This window comes from Ursus americanus, chromosome 10 (assembly GCF_024610735.1).
Source record: "Ursus americanus isolate L20-20 chromosome 10, mUrsAme1.1.p, whole genome shotgun sequence".
Taxonomy (NCBI): Eukaryota; Metazoa; Chordata; class Mammalia; order Carnivora; family Ursidae; genus Ursus; species Ursus americanus.
Window position 1 is genome coordinate 33,098,275 of NC_142136.1, and position 19,854 is coordinate 33,118,128.

The 19,854-nt window shown below is 38.5% G+C and overlaps 2 protein-coding genes across 9 annotated transcripts in view; one reads left to right on the forward strand and one right to left on the reverse strand.

Annotated features, from left to right (window-relative positions):
• PIBF1 (progesterone immunomodulatory binding factor 1) overlaps positions 1–1,009 on the reverse strand; it is a 197,859-nt gene extending 196,850 nt beyond the window's left edge. For 3 of the 5 annotated variants that reach the window (XR_015725925.1, XR_006782073.2, XM_087865098.1), the window contains exon 1: positions 795–1,009. The gene's annotated coding sequence lies outside the window, so the exon portion shown is untranslated. The remainder of the gene's footprint in view (positions 1–794) is intronic. The other 2 variants (XM_045810903.2, XM_045810904.2) reach the window with 1 other exon arrangement.
• A 221-nt stretch (positions 1,010–1,230) lies between these two features.
• DIS3 (DIS3 exosome endoribonuclease and 3'-5' exoribonuclease) overlaps positions 1,231–19,854 on the forward strand; it is a 29,838-nt gene continuing 11,214 nt past the window's right edge. Inside the window, exons 1-14 of one of the 4 annotated variants that reach the window (XM_087865101.1) lie at positions 1,231–1,552; positions 1,814–1,881; positions 4,050–4,243; positions 4,778–4,851; positions 11,423–11,590; positions 12,366–12,530; positions 13,666–13,779; positions 13,910–14,047; positions 14,590–14,736; positions 15,267–15,383; positions 15,641–15,742; positions 16,908–16,972; positions 17,060–17,144; positions 19,199–19,326. In XM_087865101.1, the coding sequence (XP_087721227.1) occupies positions 1,325–1,552; positions 1,814–1,881; positions 4,050–4,243; positions 4,778–4,851; positions 11,423–11,590; positions 12,366–12,530; positions 13,666–13,779; positions 13,910–14,047; positions 14,590–14,736; positions 15,267–15,383; positions 15,641–15,742; positions 16,908–16,972; positions 17,060–17,144; positions 19,199–19,326 (1,793 nt within the window). In that variant the 5' untranslated portion in view covers positions 1,231–1,324. Of the gene's footprint in view, positions 1,553–1,813; positions 1,882–2,155; positions 2,314–4,049; positions 4,244–4,777; positions 4,852–11,422; positions 11,591–12,365; positions 12,531–13,665; positions 13,780–13,909; positions 14,048–14,589; positions 14,737–15,266; positions 15,384–15,640; positions 15,743–16,907; positions 16,973–17,059; positions 17,145–19,198; positions 19,327–19,854 lie in introns of those variants that run through there. The other 3 variants (XM_045810906.2, XM_087865100.1, XM_087865099.1) reach the window with 3 other exon arrangements.

The window sequence follows — 19,854 nt, forward strand, 5'->3', positions numbered from 1 at the left end:
AGGAAACAAAGAAATGTTCCACGGTAAAGGATAAAAGCCCTAGTCAGTAGTATCCAGGAACGCTACTAATAAAAGCAGCACGTGTTCAAGATTACAGAAATCACTTCTGAGTTGATCACAAAAAGGTTATGTCTATTGACAATCTTGAAGGATTTGATAGCAACAAGAGAAAAGCATGCAAAAATTAAGGTTGGTACAGAGGTGTCGAAAATGCACAATAGCATAAGATAGTGGTAGTCCCGCTGGGGCCAAGCCTTTGTGATTCTGAGTAGGACTCGCCCTATCCCTCATACACAAACACAACTTTAATACGACTGCAAGAGCCTTGAATGTCAAAATGTGTTCGAAATGTATTCTACAGGCAATGAGACATCACTGAAGGTTTTTAAAAAAGGGAAACAGTGAGATAAAAACATTCTAATAGACTTCCAGGTAAAATGAAAACAAGAAGGTAGAAAAGATAAACTCAAGTATTCTAAATCGAACTTCTTACCCTTTCACAAGAATTTTAGCAATTCTCGTTTTAATACTACATGACATAATAAATTATTTACGGTATTGCAGATTTCAGCTTTTCTAACCTAAATGATTAGAAAGGTGTGTGGAGGGGAAACGGCATCCCTCTCAAAGGGAAAAGGGTAAAGAAAGGTGAAATCAGAGTGGCAACATCTGGATTACAAAGGATCGGGGGCCGGGACAGCCCACACGTGCGGAGTGAAGAAAAAAAGCCAAACTGGACAGTGTGGAAGGATTCCCTGCCCCGCGTGGGAAAGGAAGGGATCGCCGCTAACTACCTCGAAAGATTCAACTACTCCACGTCTATGGCTGGACCAGCCACCACCGCCGCCTCTTCAAGAAGCTGAAAGCGTCCCCAAACAGAAGCTCAGGTTGCAGCTCCTCAACAAGGGATTTCAGATCGGGGACCGTTAGGACCCGTAACCAAGACAACCACTTCCGCGCCCGTAGGAGAACGGAGGAAGCGGCCGCGAGCAGGCTCCCGCGCCGCCGGAACTCAGCCTGGATCCACCCCAACGCAAGGAGCCATGCATGCTGGGAGCTGTAGTCCAGAGGCGAGCCCCACCCAAGTCCTGGATGGAAATAGCTCCGGGCTCCGCCCATCCTCTTCGTTTTCGCCCAATCCTCGTAGCCCTCAGAGAGCCAACGAACGCCAGCCTCGACGTTTTCCCGCGAGAGCTATTTATTAATACCCAGGAGCGGGAAGGCGTGAACTTCGGGGTAAAGTATAGTTGTGCCGCAGGGCTTCTACTTGGCACTTTACACCGGAAGAGCGCGGCGAGGGTCGGGAATCCGCGCTGCAACCAGGATGCTCAAGTCCAAGACTTTCTTAAAAAAGACGCGGGCGGGCGGCGTGATGAAGATCGTGCGCGAGCATTACCTGCGGGACGACATCGGCTGCGGCGCGCCCGGGTGCGCGGCGTGCGACGGTGCGCACGAGGGGCCAGTCCTAGAGCCGCAGCCCCTGGATCCGGCGAGTAGCCTGTGCCCCCGGCCGCACTACTTGCTTCCTGACACCAACGTGCTGTTGCACCAGGTGCGTTGGCGGACGGGCAGTTCGTGGTCCTCTTGGCACTACCAGAAGGGGGTGTGACAGAATAGGGAAACTGAGGCCCATGGAGCAGAGTCTTGGACGTACTTAGGGAGAGGCAAACCCCATCTCGGGACCCTTGCCTCCTGTCTCCCAGGCCAAGTTTCTTTTGTTTTTTTTGTTTTTGTTTTTGTTTTTGTTTTGAGTTCTTGGAGTCATAAGAATTTTAGATTAATTCTCTAACTCCTGGTGTCTCTTCTGCCTTAGATTTTAAGTGTCTGGAGGCCGGGGACCTGGGCTTCTGTGGCCTCCAGCCTGCGACTCCCAGGCAGCTTGTAAGTGCCTACAGATGAAAACTATGTGGGCCAACGTATTTCATTATTACTGGACTTAATTCTACGAAGTTTTATAATTAGTTTGTTTATATGTACTCTTCTCTAATAGATCTCAAGGGTTTTCTGTAGCAAAATAGCTCCTTAGTTTAATGTATACGTGGTGTTTTTGTTTTTTTAAAAAATCGACAGGGTTTTATGGTTGGCAGAAACAATTTATTAGTGAACATAGGAAAATTTAAGTTTTCTTTCCTTATTATTATTATTCCTTTTTAAGATCGATGTTCTTGAGGACCCTGCCATCAGGAATGTGATTGTACTACAAACTGTTCTGCAAGAAGTGAGAAATCGGAGTGCTCCGGTATATAAGCGAATCAGAGATGTGACTAATAACCAGGAGAAGCATTTCTACACGTTTACTAATGAGCACCATAGGTAGGGGGAAAATTATGTTAATTACCAGAAAACCATAGAATTAGCTAAATTTGGGGAAAGGTTCCTGGCAGTGATTGTGACATTGCCAGAAGATGCGGGGTAAGTTTCATACTTAGGGGAGGATTATTTGGTGGTTGCACAGTTGTACAGAAATAATCCTCCGTGTGCCTGAGGTACAGAGGCACTGATTAGATCAAACCTAGAACCAAGGTGTCCAGACTCCTAGGCTACTGTGGGTACTTTTGTTTCTAAAATATTTTCATTTAATTGGTTTCAGCAGGAGATGAGCAATAAAATCTTGGAAGGTGAGATTTCCCTAGGTTCCTGGAATACCGTATTATTTGATAACCAATGTAAATTGATAAAATGTAAGAATTTATGAAAGAGAGGTTTAAAAATATAAAGCAGAATCATTATTAACAGGCTTTTACAAGTTTAATACTTTTTAACTGATCACATTGAAGAAGATAGGTTGAGAAATAGAATTCTTTGTTGTGTTTCAGATTGACAGCCTTTGAACATAATGTGTGGTCTTAGAAAATATGTTGCTGTTTCTTACGTTACATAAATTGTTTGTGTTGAGTTCTAGTATACTTTCATTACATGAAATTAGGACTTCTCAGCTTTGGTACTATTGACACTTTGGACTGAATAATTGTTTGTTGTGGGCAGGCTGTCTTATATACATCATAAGATGTTAGGCAGTGTCTCGTGCTTCTACTTGCTGCATGCCCAAGCAACCTCATCTTCCCCCATCCAGTGAGTTGTAACAACCCAAAATGTCTGCAGACATTGTCAGATGTTCCTGGGCAACAGATCACCCCAGCGGATTAGACAGTAGAACTCTGGTAATGAAAGCTCATCGGAATATGCATATTTAAAAATATTTAATTTTTCAATTTTCTCCTTATTTCTGTAGCCCAAATTTAAATATTATTCTTATAAAAATCATTGGTAAAGCACTCACTTGTTATCTTATTCTTAGCTTCTTGAAATTCAGAAACAGAAACTTGCTTTTCAGTGCAGAAAGACCAAGTTTTTGTGGAACATTATCATCAGATTCTTAATGAGAGGTTAGCAGTTTTTCTGCCTCAGTGCAGTGAATAGAGCTTAGCAATACTGGCATTGAAGGACACTTGGGCAAATCTCACCCAAGATTGTATTGCTCAAGTCATGCTAAAACCAACTCAAAATTTAATGATAGTGTCTGACTGATAAGCTTAAAGCATTAGCAGGGGCTTTTAATGGTGAGGAATGAAGCTGTTCTAACAACTATTAATAAGCATAAGATTCTAAACTTGAACCTCTTAAGCGCTAATAAAAGTTTTTATACTGAATTTTGTTATTTTACTTAAATTTGACTTTGAAAAATAGATTTGAGAAAGTAAGTGTGCTGACATATTAGGAGCTTTAGAGTGGATAGACTATGAAGGAATATGTCGTCATTATTTGTATGTGGTCGTTCAGTCTCTAGATAAGTTCTGCCATTTATTGAGTGTTTACCACTGGTGATTTACATGTATCGTGTATTTAATGACTATAGAATCATATCATTAATCATCATCCTGTTTGTAGCTTTTGGGAATTACCGTTAATCTACAGTTCAAATAAAATCTTATTATCAAACCTGCGAAATTTTATTATAGTTTAGTGGTTATTAAGCGTTTATGTTCCAAGACTTTTTATATATTCTTATTTCTATTGATGTTTATTTATTACTTTTTTTTTATATTTAGAGAAACTTATGTTGAACAAGAACAGGGAGAAAATGCTAATGACAGGAATGATAGAGCCATTCGAGTAGCAGCAAAATGGTACAATGAACATTTGAAGAAAATGTCAGCAGAAAATCATCTACAAGTTATCTTCATAACAAATGACAAGAAAAACAAAGAAAAAGCCATAGAAGAAGGAATACCTGCTTTCACTTGTAAGTCTAACTGTAGAAGCTGTTAATTTTTATATGCATTTGCAAATAGGAACTACCATTAGGCCCTTGGTCAGATGTTCACTTGAACATTTAATACTTTCATAATCCTATATAACTCCATCTGATGTTTGCATTTTTAAATTTCTCAGCATTTCTCAGCCAAGTAAGTTGTTCCCAGTGGCTGTTAATTTCCCCATCACTCTTCGAAACTGGCTTAGCAATAAAAACTCAGAGGGGCGCCTGGGTGACTCAGTCAGTTAAGTGTCTGCCTTTGGCTCAGCTCATGATCCTCAGGGTCCCAGCCCCACATCGGGTTCTTTGCTCAGCGGGGGCCTGCTTCTCCCTCTGCCTTCTGCTCCCCCTGCTTGTGCTTGATCTCTCTCTCTCTCTCTTCAAATAAATAAAATCTTAAAAAAAAAAAACTCATAGATATGCTTGACCTAATACTTCTGCTTTGACGTGACCATATCAACAGATACGGTTTAAAAAAAAAAAAAAGAAAACATTTTATCAAGAACAAAACTTATTTTTCAGGTGAAGAGTATGTAAAGAGCCTAACTGCTAACCCGGAACTCATAGATCGTCTTGCTTGTTTGTCTGAAGAAGGGGTATGTTTGAGTTTGTTTTATTTTGTTTTTGAAAAGTGAAAATATTAAAATGACCACTTTGGGATATTAAGTTTATAGTTAATCAAACTTAAAAATTGGAGTATTGGTAAGCTGGAATTGAACAGGAGTTGTGTTATAAACAACAAGAGCGGCTGTAATAGGCTTATCAAAATGCCATTCCTAGAAGACTTGACTTTCTAAGGTAGCACTGTTCCCTGATAAACCCTCAACAACCTGAGTTGGGCCTGTCACATGGTGGCACCATTTGTTTGGTGAATGAATAAAGGAATCCGTGGCTGGTTTGTGAATAAGGTGTAAGTATTTGACAAAAAAAGACATGGTGGGCATTGCAGACAGCATAAAACTGTAGCATAATCCTGAAGGAAGAAGGGAGGGAGTCATAATAGGTAGAACAGGAAGGGTAGGGGCCAGCCAACGAAGATCTAGAATTTATTCTGTAGGTCAGTGATTTTTAAACAATATTATTCTAAAGGGCTGCTATGAAGAGAAGGTAGCAGATAGGATTCTGGCCTCCCTACCTTATAATGACAGGCTTAAAGAAATTAAGGGTGTGTGAGAGTGGGCGTTGGAGGAAGGGGGGAGAATGATCAGAAAAGTTTATTTGAAAGACCGCTCTAATTCCAATTTGTGAGCTGATGTATTGTATCAAGGGCAAAGTTAGAGGCAGGAGGAGTAAAGGGATCCCTGCAGTAGTGGAGATGAGAGGGCATGCTGAGTCAGTCAACCTCATGGGCACTCACTTCCTAACATGTGAAGTGTATTTAACAATAATGACGTCATAGCATTGTTACGAGGGTCAAATGAAATAATAACAGTAGTATTAATAAAATTCTTATCTCAGTGCCTGGCACGTAGCTATGGTAAATGAAAATGGCAGCTGTTGTTATTATAGAAACAGGTTTTACGTGGTAGAACACTAGACACATGTCCAGTCTTTACAGCATTTTCTTCGTCCCTGCTTATCTTCAATCAACTAAAAGGAAGTGGGAAAATAAGAGGTGGGCTTGATTTTTGGAGTAGAGATTTAGGGACTGCCCTAATAGGTAGCTGGTAGTTGCATCTGGCTGCTTCGATTTAATTCAGATTAAAAATTCAGTTTCTTAGTTGCGTTATTCACCTTTCAAGTGCTCAAGAGCTGCTTGTGCCCCGTGGCTACCATATTGGAGACCACAGAAACAATATTCCCATCATCACAAAGTTGTTTTGGATAGCTCTGGTTTAGAAGGGGAAAGAAGAAGAAATGTAACATTGGTAATACATAATATTTGATTGAGGACTGTGGTAGGGTAAGTGTAGGACGTGGCGAAATTACAGCCGGTGCTGTTGCAGTACAACATGTGCGTTCTTCAGATTCACGTGTCCTGCAAAATCACGTAGTAAAAGCAACAGAGCTAATGGGAAAATGTGGTTGGGGCACACTCAGAAGCTTCGTGAAGTGGTGGGAATAGGGTCATCTCAATTTGGGTGAAAAGTTGTTACAGAGGGTGAAGATGGTGTGGCTCATAAAACACACGGTAGTCTGCGGTAACAGATGTTTGAGAGGTCACTGTGTTTTGTAGATTCCTGCAGTTTTCTGCTCTCCCCCGGTATTTTTTAATACGGCGGTTGCATTGGAACCAATTCATGTTTTCAAAACAAGCATTATGGGAGGACTGACTGTACTTAGCACCTAACCCAGATTTGGGATGTCAAGGCAGAGATGTGAAGGATGTTAACTAAGCAAATTTGCTTCAAGATAGGGATATTTTAGCTGAATTATGTGAGGGAGTTAACCATCATAATAACTAGGCGAAGAGCATTTTACACAGAGGAATCAGCAAGTAAAGGCTCTGAAATTAGAATAAGTTGGCAAGATCACGAAACAGCTGGAAGAGTGCCTGGGATGGAGTAAGCAAGGGAGAAAACGTTACAAAGGAAGTCAGAAATATAGGCAGGGACCAGATCGTGTAGGATGTAATGAGTCATGGTGAAAAAATTGGATTTTAGTTCATGAGTGCTGGACAGATGTTGAGTGGGAGAATAATAAGATCCATGTGGCTGCTCTAAGAGAATAGATTAGAAGCAGGGTCCTCCGGTTAGGAGGATATTTTAAAATTCCATGGGAGACAAGACAGAAAATTGGACCAGGGTAGGAGCTGTTAAGGTAGCGGGAAGTAGTAAGATATTGGGTATATGTTGTACATTGATGTTTTAGGGCTTGGCGATAGATTGGATGGGGCTATGAGGAATATGGATGACCTTAGGTGTTTTGCCTGAGTAACCGTATGAGTAGTACAGCTTCATTTACACAGGATGAAGGTGGGGAGCAGAATTGAGTGGAAAATCAAAAGTATGATTTTATACATGTAAGGTTGAGGTAACCGTTCGAGCTCTCAGTGGCTTTATGTTACGAGCAGTTGGATATGCAAATCTGTAGCTCATGAGGGAGTTTAGGACTAGAGATATAGATATACTAGGGATATAAATTTGGATCTCATCAACATATAGGTGGTGTGTAAAGCCGTGAGACCAAGTGAGAACATGTGAGGAAGTTATTGGCAGACATTTTTTTAAAAACAGGTTTATTGAGGTATAATTCACATACCATACAACCCACCTATTTAAAATGTATAATTTTTTGTATAGTCACAGGATTATGCAGTCATCACCACAATCTAATTTTAGTACATTTTCTTCCCTTCCAAAAAAAATCTATATCCATTACCATTCAATCCCAGTCTTTCCCTGAAAAGCCCTTGCTTTATCCCCAAGCAACTGCTGATCATTTTATCTTTCTAAACTTGCCTATTCTGCACATTTCATATAAATGTGATAATGTAATATGTGGTCTTTTTTGGCTGCTTTTGTTTCTCTTTGGTACAATCTTAGCTATGTGTGAGAGGACTTGCTCCGTCATACGGTAGTTTTATATTTAACTTTTTGAGGAACTGCCAAACTATTTCCCAAAGTGTGCACAGCAGTTTACATTCCACCCAGCAATGTATGAGGACCCCAGTTCCTCACTGATATATGAGGGTTCCAATTTCCTCATCTATACGTGTTGTCGGTCTTTTTCGTTGTAACCAATTTAATGAGTGTCAGGTGATATGTTAATGTGGTTTTGATTTGATTTGCGTTTCCCTAATGACTAATGGTGTTGAGCATTTTTTCATGAGCTTATTGGCCATCTATATATTATATGTAATAGATGTGTATTTTAACTTACGCGTATGTGTGCATATGTCTATTCAAATCCTTTGACTGGTTTTTAGTTGGGTTGTCTTTTTGTTATTGAGTTATAAGAGTTCTTTCTATATTCTGGATACAAGTTCCTTTTTTTTTTTTTTAGCATACTCTTTTTTTTTTTTTTTTTTAAAGATTTTACTTATTTGTCACAGAGAGAGAGAGCACAAGCAGGGGGAGTGGCAGGCAGAGCAGGCAGAGGGAGAAGCAGGCTCCCTGCTGAGCAATGAGCCTGGTGTGTGGGGTCCTGGGATCAAGCCCTGTACCGAAGGCAGTTGCTTAGCCAACTGAGCCACCCAGGTGTCCCTGGATACAAGTTACTTATCAGATAAATGATTTGCAAATATTTTCTCCCAGCCAGACTTTTTTTTGTAAGGAATCAGATTGTAAATTTTTTTTTTTAGCTCTACAGGCCATATGGTCTCTATTACAAGTACTCATCTCTGGGGCGCCTAGGTGGCTCAGTCGGTTAAGTGTCTGCCTTCGGCTCAGGTCATGATCCCAGGGTCCTGGGATTAAGCCCCACATCTGGATCTCTGCTCAGTAGGAAGTCTGCTTCCCCCTCTCTCTCTCTGCCTGCTGCTCCCCCTGCTTGTGCTCTCTCTCTCTCTGACAAGTATAAATAAATAAAATCTTTTAAGAAAGTACTCATCTCTACTATTGTAGCTGAAAACAACCATCAACAACAGATAAGTAAATGAGCATGGATGTGTTCCAGTAAAACTTAATTTACCAAATACAGGCAGCAGGTTGGACTTGGTGCATGGAGCTTAGTTTGCCTAGCCTTGATCTAGGGAAATGAATATAGATAGAAAAGAGAAGAGGTCTAAGGGCTCAGCCCATGGTTATCCAGTAGAAGTCAGAAACATGAGGGGAACCAGCAAATGAAATACAAAAGGAAACACAGGTGTGAAGTTTTTGGAAGCCAAGTACAGAAAATGTTTCAAGAAGGGAGGGGTGATCATCCATGTCAAATGTTGCTCAGTCAAAGTAATGAGAACTGATGATTGGATTTAGCATTATGACATTTGCAGGAGGTGGGAACTATCCAGAGTAGTTTTGATAGTCGGGAGGCAGAAGTCTGAATAGAAGAGGTGAAAAAATGGGAAGAGAAAAATTACGGTATGGTAACACTTCCAGTGCTGCAGTGGGAAAGGAGAGAAAAGAGGTGGTTGTTAGAGAAGGAGGGATCAAGAGGTTTTGTTGTTTTAGGTGGGAGGAAATGACACGAGAGTAAACGTAGGTAAAGAAAAGGGCCTATAACCAAGTCTTGGGACACTCCAACATACAGAGATCAGGAAAAGGAGAATGGGCAGAGGAACCTAAGGAGGAGTTACCAGTGAAGTAGGACAGAAACCCGAGGAGTGATGATTTGGATGTGAAAATGTCTCAGGGAAGGAAAGGTCATTTAAAAAAGTCTAGGGAGGGGCGCCTGGGTGGCACAGCGGTTAAGCGTCTGCCTTCGGCTCAGGGCGTGATCCCAGCATTACGGGATCGAGCCCCACATCAGGCTCCTCTGCTATGAGCCTGCTTCTTCCTCTCCCACTCCCCCTGCTTGTGTTCCCTCTCTCGCTGGCTGTCTCTATCTCTGTCAAATAAATAAATAAAATCTTAAAAAAAAAAAAAAAATCTCGGGAAGGCAGAGAATGGAGCACTGAAGTTGCCGAGATAATACATCATTAGTGACTTCAACAACAGTGACTTTTGTTGACTGACAAAGAAACTTACAGTAGATTCCTGAGAGAGTGCGGGTGAACACAGCAATTACAGGCAATATTTTTGTGGCATATTGGTGTGAAGCAGAAGAGAGGATCAGGCCAGGAGACCCAAAATAATTAACTAACTATATTTATTTATTTTAATAGGTCATGCTGTTGCAGATTTATATGATGGTACGAATGTTGTAGTAAGGGGAGGTGGGAGATTTGGCTCTAGAGAGAGGAGTTCGTTACAGGACAAAGTTCTTGAATGGAGGAGAGGAGATGGTAAGTAGGTAGTGCCCAACTGAAAGAACAGAAACATTCTATTCATTGTTGCAAGAGAGAAGGCTGACGTTTTGATACAGATGCAGGCAGGTGGGCAGATTCGGTGGCAGGAAGATGAAGTAGGTCTCTAGTGGCTGCTTTTGATTCTCAGTATGGAGATTGCGGTCACTATCTGAGAAGTGAGGCAGGGAGAGGGAAATGGGAGAGTTAAGGAAAAAAAGGGTAAAGTAATCTCCCTGGAAGGTAGAAGATTGTGGGAAATGAATAAGGCAATTAAAGGAGCCAAGCAGTAAGGATTTTGGATGCTGAGGTCTCTAAGCATCCTCACAGGTGTTGTGGTAGACCTAAAGCAGTCCCTATCCTCCTTCTTATATTCTGAACTATGTAATATATCCAAAATAAAAACAGCTTTTCTTGTACTTTCAGTAGCCGTATTCTTTTAATGGAATTGAAGCTTCAGAATACCCTTTACTAACCGACCCACTCACCTGACCTCCTTAACTACAGACATTCATTCTGGGAGGCCTGGGGTGCGAAGAGGTGGTGTGCAGAGTTCATTAGTGATGTATCTGTGGCCAAATGCTGAAATGTAATGAAATTGAAATATTTGTGTAAGTTGTCCTAAGAATAGAAAGCATTTTTTCTTACTGTGCCAAATTCACAAATTCATAGGGTTGTATATACCATAATGTGGATGGTTTTTAAAAAATTTTTAATATAAATTCAGTTTAGTTAACATATACTGTATTGTTACTTTCAGAGGTAGAATTTAGTGATTCATCAGTTGCATATAGCACCCAGTGCTCATTAGTTCAAGTGTCCCCCTTAATTGTTGTCACCTAATTACTCCATCCCCCACCCACCACCCCTCCAGCAACCTCCAGTTTGTTTCCTATAGTCAAGAGTCTCTGTGGTTTGTCTCTCTCTGTTTTTATCTTATTTTTCCTTCCCTTCCTCTATGTTCATCTGTTTTGTTTCTTAAATTCCACATGAGTGAAGTCATACAGTATTTGTCTTTTGGGTTTTTGGGGTTTTTTTTAAGATTTATTTATTTGAGAGAGAGCGAGTGGGAGGAGGGGCAGAGGGAGAGGGAAAGAGAGAATCTCAAGCAGACTCCCCGCTGAGTGCAGAGCCCAATGTGAAGCTCGATCCCAGCACCCTGAGATCATGACCTGAGCCGAAATCAAGAGTTGGACAGGTAACTGACTGAGTCACCCAGGTGTCCTGTGGATGGTTTTTTGTTTTTTGTTTTTTAACTATCTGATAGTGATAATAATAGTTGTCTGTTGAGTGTACGGAAGATTTACATACTAACTAAATCTTGTGGTTTGCTCATTTCACAGAATGAAATAGAAAGTGGAAGAATAATATTTTCAGAGCATCTTCCTTTAAGTAAGCTACAACAAGGCATAAAATCTGGTACATACGTTCAAGGAACATTTAGAGCAAGCAGGGAAAATTACTTAGAAGCTACAGTATGGGTTCATGGAGACACTGAAGAAGATAAAGAGGCAAGTGCTGTATACATAAATTCCATATACAGTAAAATGCTTTCTGTTTATGATTTTCTTTCATAAGTGTTTAAAATTTTTTAGGAGAATTTAAACTTACTCTGCCCGTCTAGTTTATCAGCTTAAAGGCAGTTATGTGAGAGGCCATAGATAAAAGAATTAATCGCTTTCTTAGAGAGCTGCTTATGGAAGAAAAGCACTTTTTATTTACCCCACTTTTAAGAGTAAAAAAATCTAATCAAACAATTAGAAAATGAATAGGATGCCTCTATTTTCTGTATTATGGCTAGTTATGGAAAATGCTATTTACATAATATGTAAGTGCTCCAGAGGGCTTCACACACTTTAAAGCAAATAGGAATCATTTTTGGCTGCTCACTGTTTGCCAGATACTCTAACTGCTTTCAATACTGCATTTCATTTACTCTTCAACTGTGGCTATGAAAGCAGGTACTCTTTTTTCATTCTACCCAATCAGGACCCTGAGATTTAGAGAGATTAAGAAGTTTTCCCAATGTCTTTTGGTGCTAATGTAAGAGTTATGGTGAAGCCATGAATACAACTCGTATTTTCTGACATGTTTTCTCTGCTCGATATTGAGAAATTAAGAGGATGGGGTCAAGGGGCACTATAGAAGAAGAAAAAATATAAGGGAGAAATAGAGATATATAGAAACACCCAGGAAGGAAACATCTTTCTTTCTATTAGGTAACCTTCCCATTATTACATTGCCATTAAAAATATCTGAACACCTGCCATTTGCTCTTTTACACAGATAATCTTACAGGGACTTAAAAATTTAAACCGAGCTGTTCATGAAGATATCGTGGCTGTAGAACTTCTCCCCAAGAATCAGTGGGTGGCACCATCTTCTGTAGTTTTACACGATGAAGGTCAAAATGAAGATGATGTGGAAAAAGAAGAGGAGAGAGAACGCATTGTATGGAACCAAACAGGTTTATTTTTTGTCTGTGTAGCTTTGTAGAATTCATTAGTATTTAGCTTTAGAGAAAATAAAAAAAATTTCATTGCTTTCAGATTTACTGAATAAGATTATAGTTGTGTGGGTTTTATTACATTTCATACACATAGTTGATCATTTTCCCTCTTAAATATTTAAGTAGTTTTTTAAATTATTACCTTATTTTGCTCAATAAATAGGTTTAAATATAAAAAGACTGTAACTTGAGTATGAAACCTGAATTCTGTTGTTCAGGTACATGAATCTGTCTGAATTAGGTTTGTCTAAATTAGTGAGGTTTACGTAAATACAAATTGGAAATTTTCTGCGTTGTTTTTACGTAATGTTAAAATTCCATCAGCATAATGGATATACTTTGGGGCCTTACATAAGGGTCAGTTCTCTGTTACCATATTTATTATGAAGAGAATGCTTTCAGTTGTTTATGATCTAAAGTCTACCTGCTATGATCCATTTATTTCTATATTCTAGGATTATAAGAATAACACAAATAGTTGGAATTCAGACATTAGTAGTTCTCCTTTTTATAAGAATTCTGTTCAGTGCTCTGGAGTCTTACTGTAGTATTATACTTGCAGAGTCGAGGCCATAGGAGAGTGTTGAAATGAAATACCATGAAGTCCTTCAGCTATTTCTAATAAATACTCTTTATTTGGGTTTTTATTTTGGATAAGGAAGAACTTTTAAAGATACAAGTTTTTTTTTAATGAATTAATAAATGCCACATGGCTCTTTTGTGCAAACTACTACTAAAATCCTAATCTACTAATTCCCAGACGTGTGTGTGACTGTAAATCCTCATATTAAAACTGAACAGTTGAGTTCTGACATTTATTCAGTTATATTTATATTTTTTCTTTGCTTTTTGATTATCTGTTTTTGTAGCGTATTATTATTATGGAACTATTTCCATGGCTTGGTTTGGCATATTCTGACGTAGAATTTTGAAAGCATCAAGATTCTCTAACTGTGTCATAATTACTGCCCAGAAGTATTAGTATCCATATTCATATTCTGATTTTAAAGAGAAATTATCTCATTGTACTTAGAGGAAAAATAACTGAAGATTTTTCTTTTTCTTTTTAAATCTTAGCTTAAGACTGCTGCAAATGAAAAAATGTTAAAGCCCACAGGTAGAGTTGTAGGAATAATAAAAAGAAATTGGAGACCATATTGTGGCATGCTTTCCAAGTCTGATATTAAAGAGGTGAGTAAAGAGCGTGTTGCTGTGTAATTAAAAAATGATACCCATTAAATAGAACTTAGAGCCCTCCCAGTGCCCCCAACCTCAGATTTTTGTGTCTGTGTGTAAAATCTTCTGTCCTAATTTTCTTTAGTCAAGAAGACATCTCTTTACCCCTGCTGATAGGAGAATCCCTAGAATTCGAATAGAAACCAGACAGGCTTCTGCATTAGAAGGACGGAGGATTATTGTTGCTATTGATGGTTGGCCCAGAAATTCCAGATATCCAAACGTAAGCTTGAATGATTTATTTTGTTTTAGAATATTAAGAATTGGGTATAAGATTGCTTCTCTTAGTGAAAATAGAATCTGCTATTGTAATAAAACTCATACTGAAATATAGGACTATTTCACAAACTTACCTGGTAAGTAGTACATCTTATTTGAAAATTAATCTTATGAAATTCCAGTGCAAATAATTTGATTATTTTTACTATAAGTTTCCTAACAGGTAACTTTTGATAGTGGTTACAGATATAGTGTTTGAAACCTAAGTAGATTCTAATGATTCTGAAGCTACTGTATTTGGAGTAACATTTTACACTTTAAAGGTCATAGGAAATAGACAACACTTTGCTGTGTAAGAACTGGGCCCTCAGGAAGTCTCCATCATAAATCACTTGAGCTTTATGGACTCATTTTTAAGAAGTAGTGTTGGAAACACTTAGAAATACCGAAGTGATATGTAAATGTTCAAGAATTTAATGTCATAATAACATATACCAAACAAAAAACTGTAAAATTCACTTTTCTAATAATACCTTTTGGCTTTAGGGACACTTTGTAAAAAACTTAGGAGACGTTGGTGATAAAGAGACTGAAACAGAAGTTTTGTTGCTTGAGCATGACGTTCCCCATCAGCCTTTTTCACAGGCTGTTCTTAGCTTTCTACCAAAGATGCCCTGGAGCATTACTGAAAAGGTAAATTGTGAAAAGAACGTAGTCACTTTATAAGTTACTATATCTGAGCTGATTTGGTTTCTGTATGTGTTTTTAAATATATAGAAACGGGGTACTTGGGTGGCTCAGTTAGTTAAGCATCTGACTCTTGATCTCAGCTCAGGTCTTAATCTCAGGGTTCTGAGTTCAAGACCCACATTGGGCTCCACGTTGGGCTCCACATTGGGCTTGGAGCCTACAAGTAATTAATCAAATCAGCAGAAACCATAGTCCCCTCCCCTGCATTTAAGTTAGGTACAGAATTCTTAGGTATTACAAAAATCATTTGGTTTACTGAAAGATACATTTTTCTGGGGAACCAACACTAGCTTACGTCAAATTATTCAAAGGTGAAGAAACACAAGTTACAAATCAACGTGTGGTTATTATTAACAAATAAAACAAAGTTCCTTTTAAAATATATAGAGAGAAATTGTTGATTTCATAAGAGCTGTGTTTCATTTCTACTACAGAATAGTTTTTTTATTTCTTAACCATGTGGCATTTTCTAGGATATGAAAGACCGAGAAGACCTGAGACATCTGTGTGTGTGTAGTGTGGACCCTCCAGGATGTACTGATATAGATGACGCTCTGCATTGTAGAGACCTGGGAAATGGGAATTTGGAGGTATTCTTGTTGCAGTGACATTCTTACCAAATATGTCGTTCTGTGTTTGAGTTTATTTTCTTTTGACCCATTATAGAATTTGTGAATTATTCATGCCTAGTCAGTTGCAGGTACAGAGACTAATGGGCATGTGACAAAATCGAAATGGTAAATATGGCCGTCCTTTTACAGTTTTGCTTAGTGTCTTCTCATTAGAACTCCATAGTACATTTACCCAGTTAAGCATGTTGACATCCTTTTATTTTTATCTTTTTCAGGTTGGTGTTCATATTGCAGATGTTAGCCATTTTATTAGGCCAGGAAATGCTTTGGATCAAGAGTCAGCCAGACGGGGAACAACTGTGTATCTTTGTGAAAAGGTAAATGTGTTAAATTTAAAATGGAATTTTGAAACATGCTTGTAACTTTTTCATCATCTGTTTTATTTATTTATTTATTTATGCTTTATGTTTTTTTTTTTATGTTATGTTATTCACCATAAATGGTACAGTACATCATTAGTTTTTGATTTTGTGTTTCATGATTCATTGTTTGCATATAACACCCAGTGCTCCATGCAATATGTGCCCTCCTTAATACCCATCACCGGCCTAGCCCATCCTCCCCCCCCCTCCCCGAAACCCTCAGTTTGTTTCCCGAAGTCCATAGTCTCTATGGTTTGTCTCCCCCTCTGATTCCCCCCCTTTATTTTTCCTTTCCTTCGAGGTGTTTCCTGAGAAAGGTGTTTCCAGCCTCAGTATTTAGTGAAATATGAGGAATAACTATTATGTTAGTTTGTAAAAACCATGGGCACTTTTGAATTCTTGAACAGTCTGGAATAGTACATGAATGAGCTAAAAGACATACATAGAAGAAGGTGGCCATAAACCAGTGAAAATAATGCAACGTGTTTGGTTATTGAGTGACCCAAATAACAAGTAGATTTGGTTGATATAAATCGTTGTGTAGCATTTAACTTACTAGCTCTGGGTAACTAGTGTATTTTCTGTTGCTTCAAAAGTTTAGTCTGAGTCTATTTTGTCATAATTTACCATTTCTTCTTTTTAAAGTAAACTTCCATAAACTTACAGAGGAAAGTTGTGACAATAGAAGGGAAAGTTAAATTTAGTCTATTATGAATTCATTGTCAAAGTTCTTCCATGTAGCTTTTTTCTGTAAAAATTTTGTGGCTCTTTTTTGGTATGTCTAAAACAGCATGCAGTTTGTGTTAGGCATGGGAGAAAGATACAGTCACAGAGCTGTTAAGGCTTGAGCAGAGATTGCAGACTTGGAGGACAGCTCGGTGGCCGTGGGGAGGACTTAGGCTTAGATCCACTGACATGAAGTCCGGCTTCCTCTCGTTGTGTTCTGTTTGTAACAGTTGTGTGGAAATACTTTTCTAGAAATAGACTTATTTCTTACTTTCTCAGCTCTATTCACAAAGACCTTTTCCCCCTTGTTAAAGTAATGCTATCGAGAATGAAATGTCAAATAACTTTATGGATATAATTAAGTAATCTGCCATTCTATTTTTTTCTCTTCCAGAGGATTGACATGGTCCCAGAGTTGCTTAGCTCTAATTTGTGTTCCTTAAGATGTAACGTTGACAGGTATTTATGTATGTTTTCTCATAAGAACATAGTATTTACTATTTTAACAGATTCGCATTAACAAACACTGTCTACTTCCCCCCATAGGTTGGCATTTTCTTGTATTTGGGAAATGAATCACAATGCCGAAATCTTAAAAGTGAGGTTTACCAAAAGTGCCATTAATTCAAAGGTTAGTTTCATGGTTAATATTAAATGTTTAAAATCTTTGGAACTTTTAACCATGTTACTAGATGGTTTTGCAAAAGGTTTACTAAATTAAATTTTTCCCCAATGTTATAGCAAGATCTAGTTTTTTCCAGTTATCTGTTTAATTTTTGATGCGGTTGCCTTGTATTCAGAAGCTCACAAAGTCTGGATACTTGAGAAGACTAGATAGATGGCTTTTTGCCCTAATTCAGGAACACTACTATTTGAAATTGTTACACTGTGTAACTGGTCAGTATTTTCAAAGTTGGCATGTATACCATCTTGCGATACAATTTTCAGAGAAAGGATGTCATAAATTATTCTTGGATTTCAGCAGAACTAGCCTGAGGTCTTAGGTCAGACAGAATGGAGCCAGGCTGCCGTTCCCATCCTTCTCTTTTTTGGAACTCTCCTCGGATTCCCTTATGTCCTCACTTTGCCCTTGGTCTTTCTCCGAGGTTTGCCATCATCTAGTTGCTTTCAGCAGTTCTGGATGAACTAGTGGTTGGAAAAGAAAGCAGTGTTGGACTTACAGATAGTGATATATAGTGGTGTACAAACGATTTAAGCCTTCCTCGATTTGTATTTTTAATAAGGGTGAGTTTATTTTTCTTCCAGACTTGGTCAGTGTAACAAAGTTATATGAAAAAAAATTCAGTGTACATGCAACAGAAAATGTTTTTGAAGGGGAACTCTTAGTCCCTAGTAGATAACTTGGCTCTCCTAAGAATCTGACCTGACCTCCTGTATCATCTAACCGTCTTATGCTATTCCTGATTTTTACTTGCAAAGCTACTTTTTTAGCTACTGCGTTGTTTTTTTGTTTTTGTTTTTTTTTAGATTTATTTATTTATTTTAGAGTGTGCAAGGGGGAGGGTAGAGGGAGAGGGAGAGAGAGTCTCAAGCAGACTCAGTGCTGAGCACGGAGCCATACGTGGGATCAAACCCGGAGATCATGACCTGAGCGGAAACCTGACACTTAACCAGCTTTACCACCTAGGCACTCCTATTTTTTTTTTTTTTTAATAAGCTAAAAAATGGTCATTTTCCATGAGGTGTGAAGTAGGAACAGAAGCACTATTTGTATATTTGGATTATAATTGGAAATCACTTGAGATCTTTTTTTACTGTGATTGGTCTCATTTTTAGATACTCAATTTGGGATATTTCATAGGTTTTTCTGTAAAACATGATGTCTGGACTGTTACAGTGTTCTTATTTATTTGTCATTGAGTAAGGAAGTAGTGATCATCTGGAGAGGTTTTCACTTACAGTCATTGTCAGAGAATAATATAGCTTTCCTTTTTACTTTATTTTAGTGTTACCCAAGTATTTGTTAACTATGAAAGTAAAGTTTAAGCAATTTATTTACCAACATATACTGCCATTTTGTTTTGTTTTAAAAGATTCGATTATTTTTAGATGGGGAGCATGAGTGGAGGGAGAGAAGGAGAGGGAGGCGGAGAGAGAGAATCCCAAGCAGACGCCCTGCTGAGTACAGAGCCGGATCCCATGGCCCTGAGATCATGATCTGAGCACAAACCAAGAGTTAGATGTGCAACAGACTGGGCCATCCAGGCGCCCCCATTTTGTTTTGTTTTAACTTAAGTTTGCTTATGTTGTGTAATGCATCAGATACAAATTAATGAACCAAAAACCATAGGTCTGCAATATAAATATTATAGTTAAGAATCTCTTTTATTATTGATTTTAGGTTTTCTGAAATCATAGATTATATGTAGTGCAAACACGAAAATACAGTAACCTGGTGGTTTTTTTTTTACATTTTAAAAAAATTTAAAGTTTTTTTTAGATAGAGCAAGAGAGGGGGCAGGGAGGGACAAAGAGAGAGGGAAATAGAGAATCTTAGGCAGGCTCCATGCCTAGCATGGAACCCCATGCAGGGCTTGAACTCACAACCCTGAGATAATGACCTGAGCCGAAATCAAGAGTGGACCACTTAACTGACTGAGCCACCCAGGTGCCCTATAAACCAGTTTTTGTAAGAATTATATTAACATATGGTTTTCCTTTTAGGCTTCCCTTACGTATGCTGAAGCTCAGATGAGAATTGATTCTGCAGCCATGAAGGATGATATTACCACTAGTCTCCGTGGACTAAATAAACTAGCTAAAATTTTGAAAAAAAGAAGAATCGAAAAAGGGTATATTTCAAAAATATTTATTGAGAAGTGTCTTAACTTATATATCATAGTAGTAAGAGAACCTGTGAACTCTTGAAAGTGTTTTATCGTGGACAATGACATTATTTAATGAGCTGAATAGAAAGTCAGGTAGAGACATTCTTTTTCTTCCAGCTCCGTCTTTGTAATATGCTAAGGAGTTAAAGATCTTAGAGAAAATTTCGAGGGAGGCAAGAGCTCCTTAAGACTTTTCTATGGATTGTTTCTAATTTCAGTTAGAAATGAGTTTCCATATTGAACATTGGTTTCCAGATATTTAAATAAATGTAGATGAACAATTTATTGCACTTGAGAGTTTGAAGCGATTTTAGAGATTGTTTAATCCAACACCTTCATTTTTTAAATGATTCAGTTATATAGAAGAGGTCTTCCTGAAGATCTGAAAGCTAGTAGCAGATATGTGTCTTTCAGCTATGACATCATGGGATTTGCCTAACTGCAATAGTATAAGATAAGAAGAAGGATCCAGGTCCCCAAACTTGTTGAAGT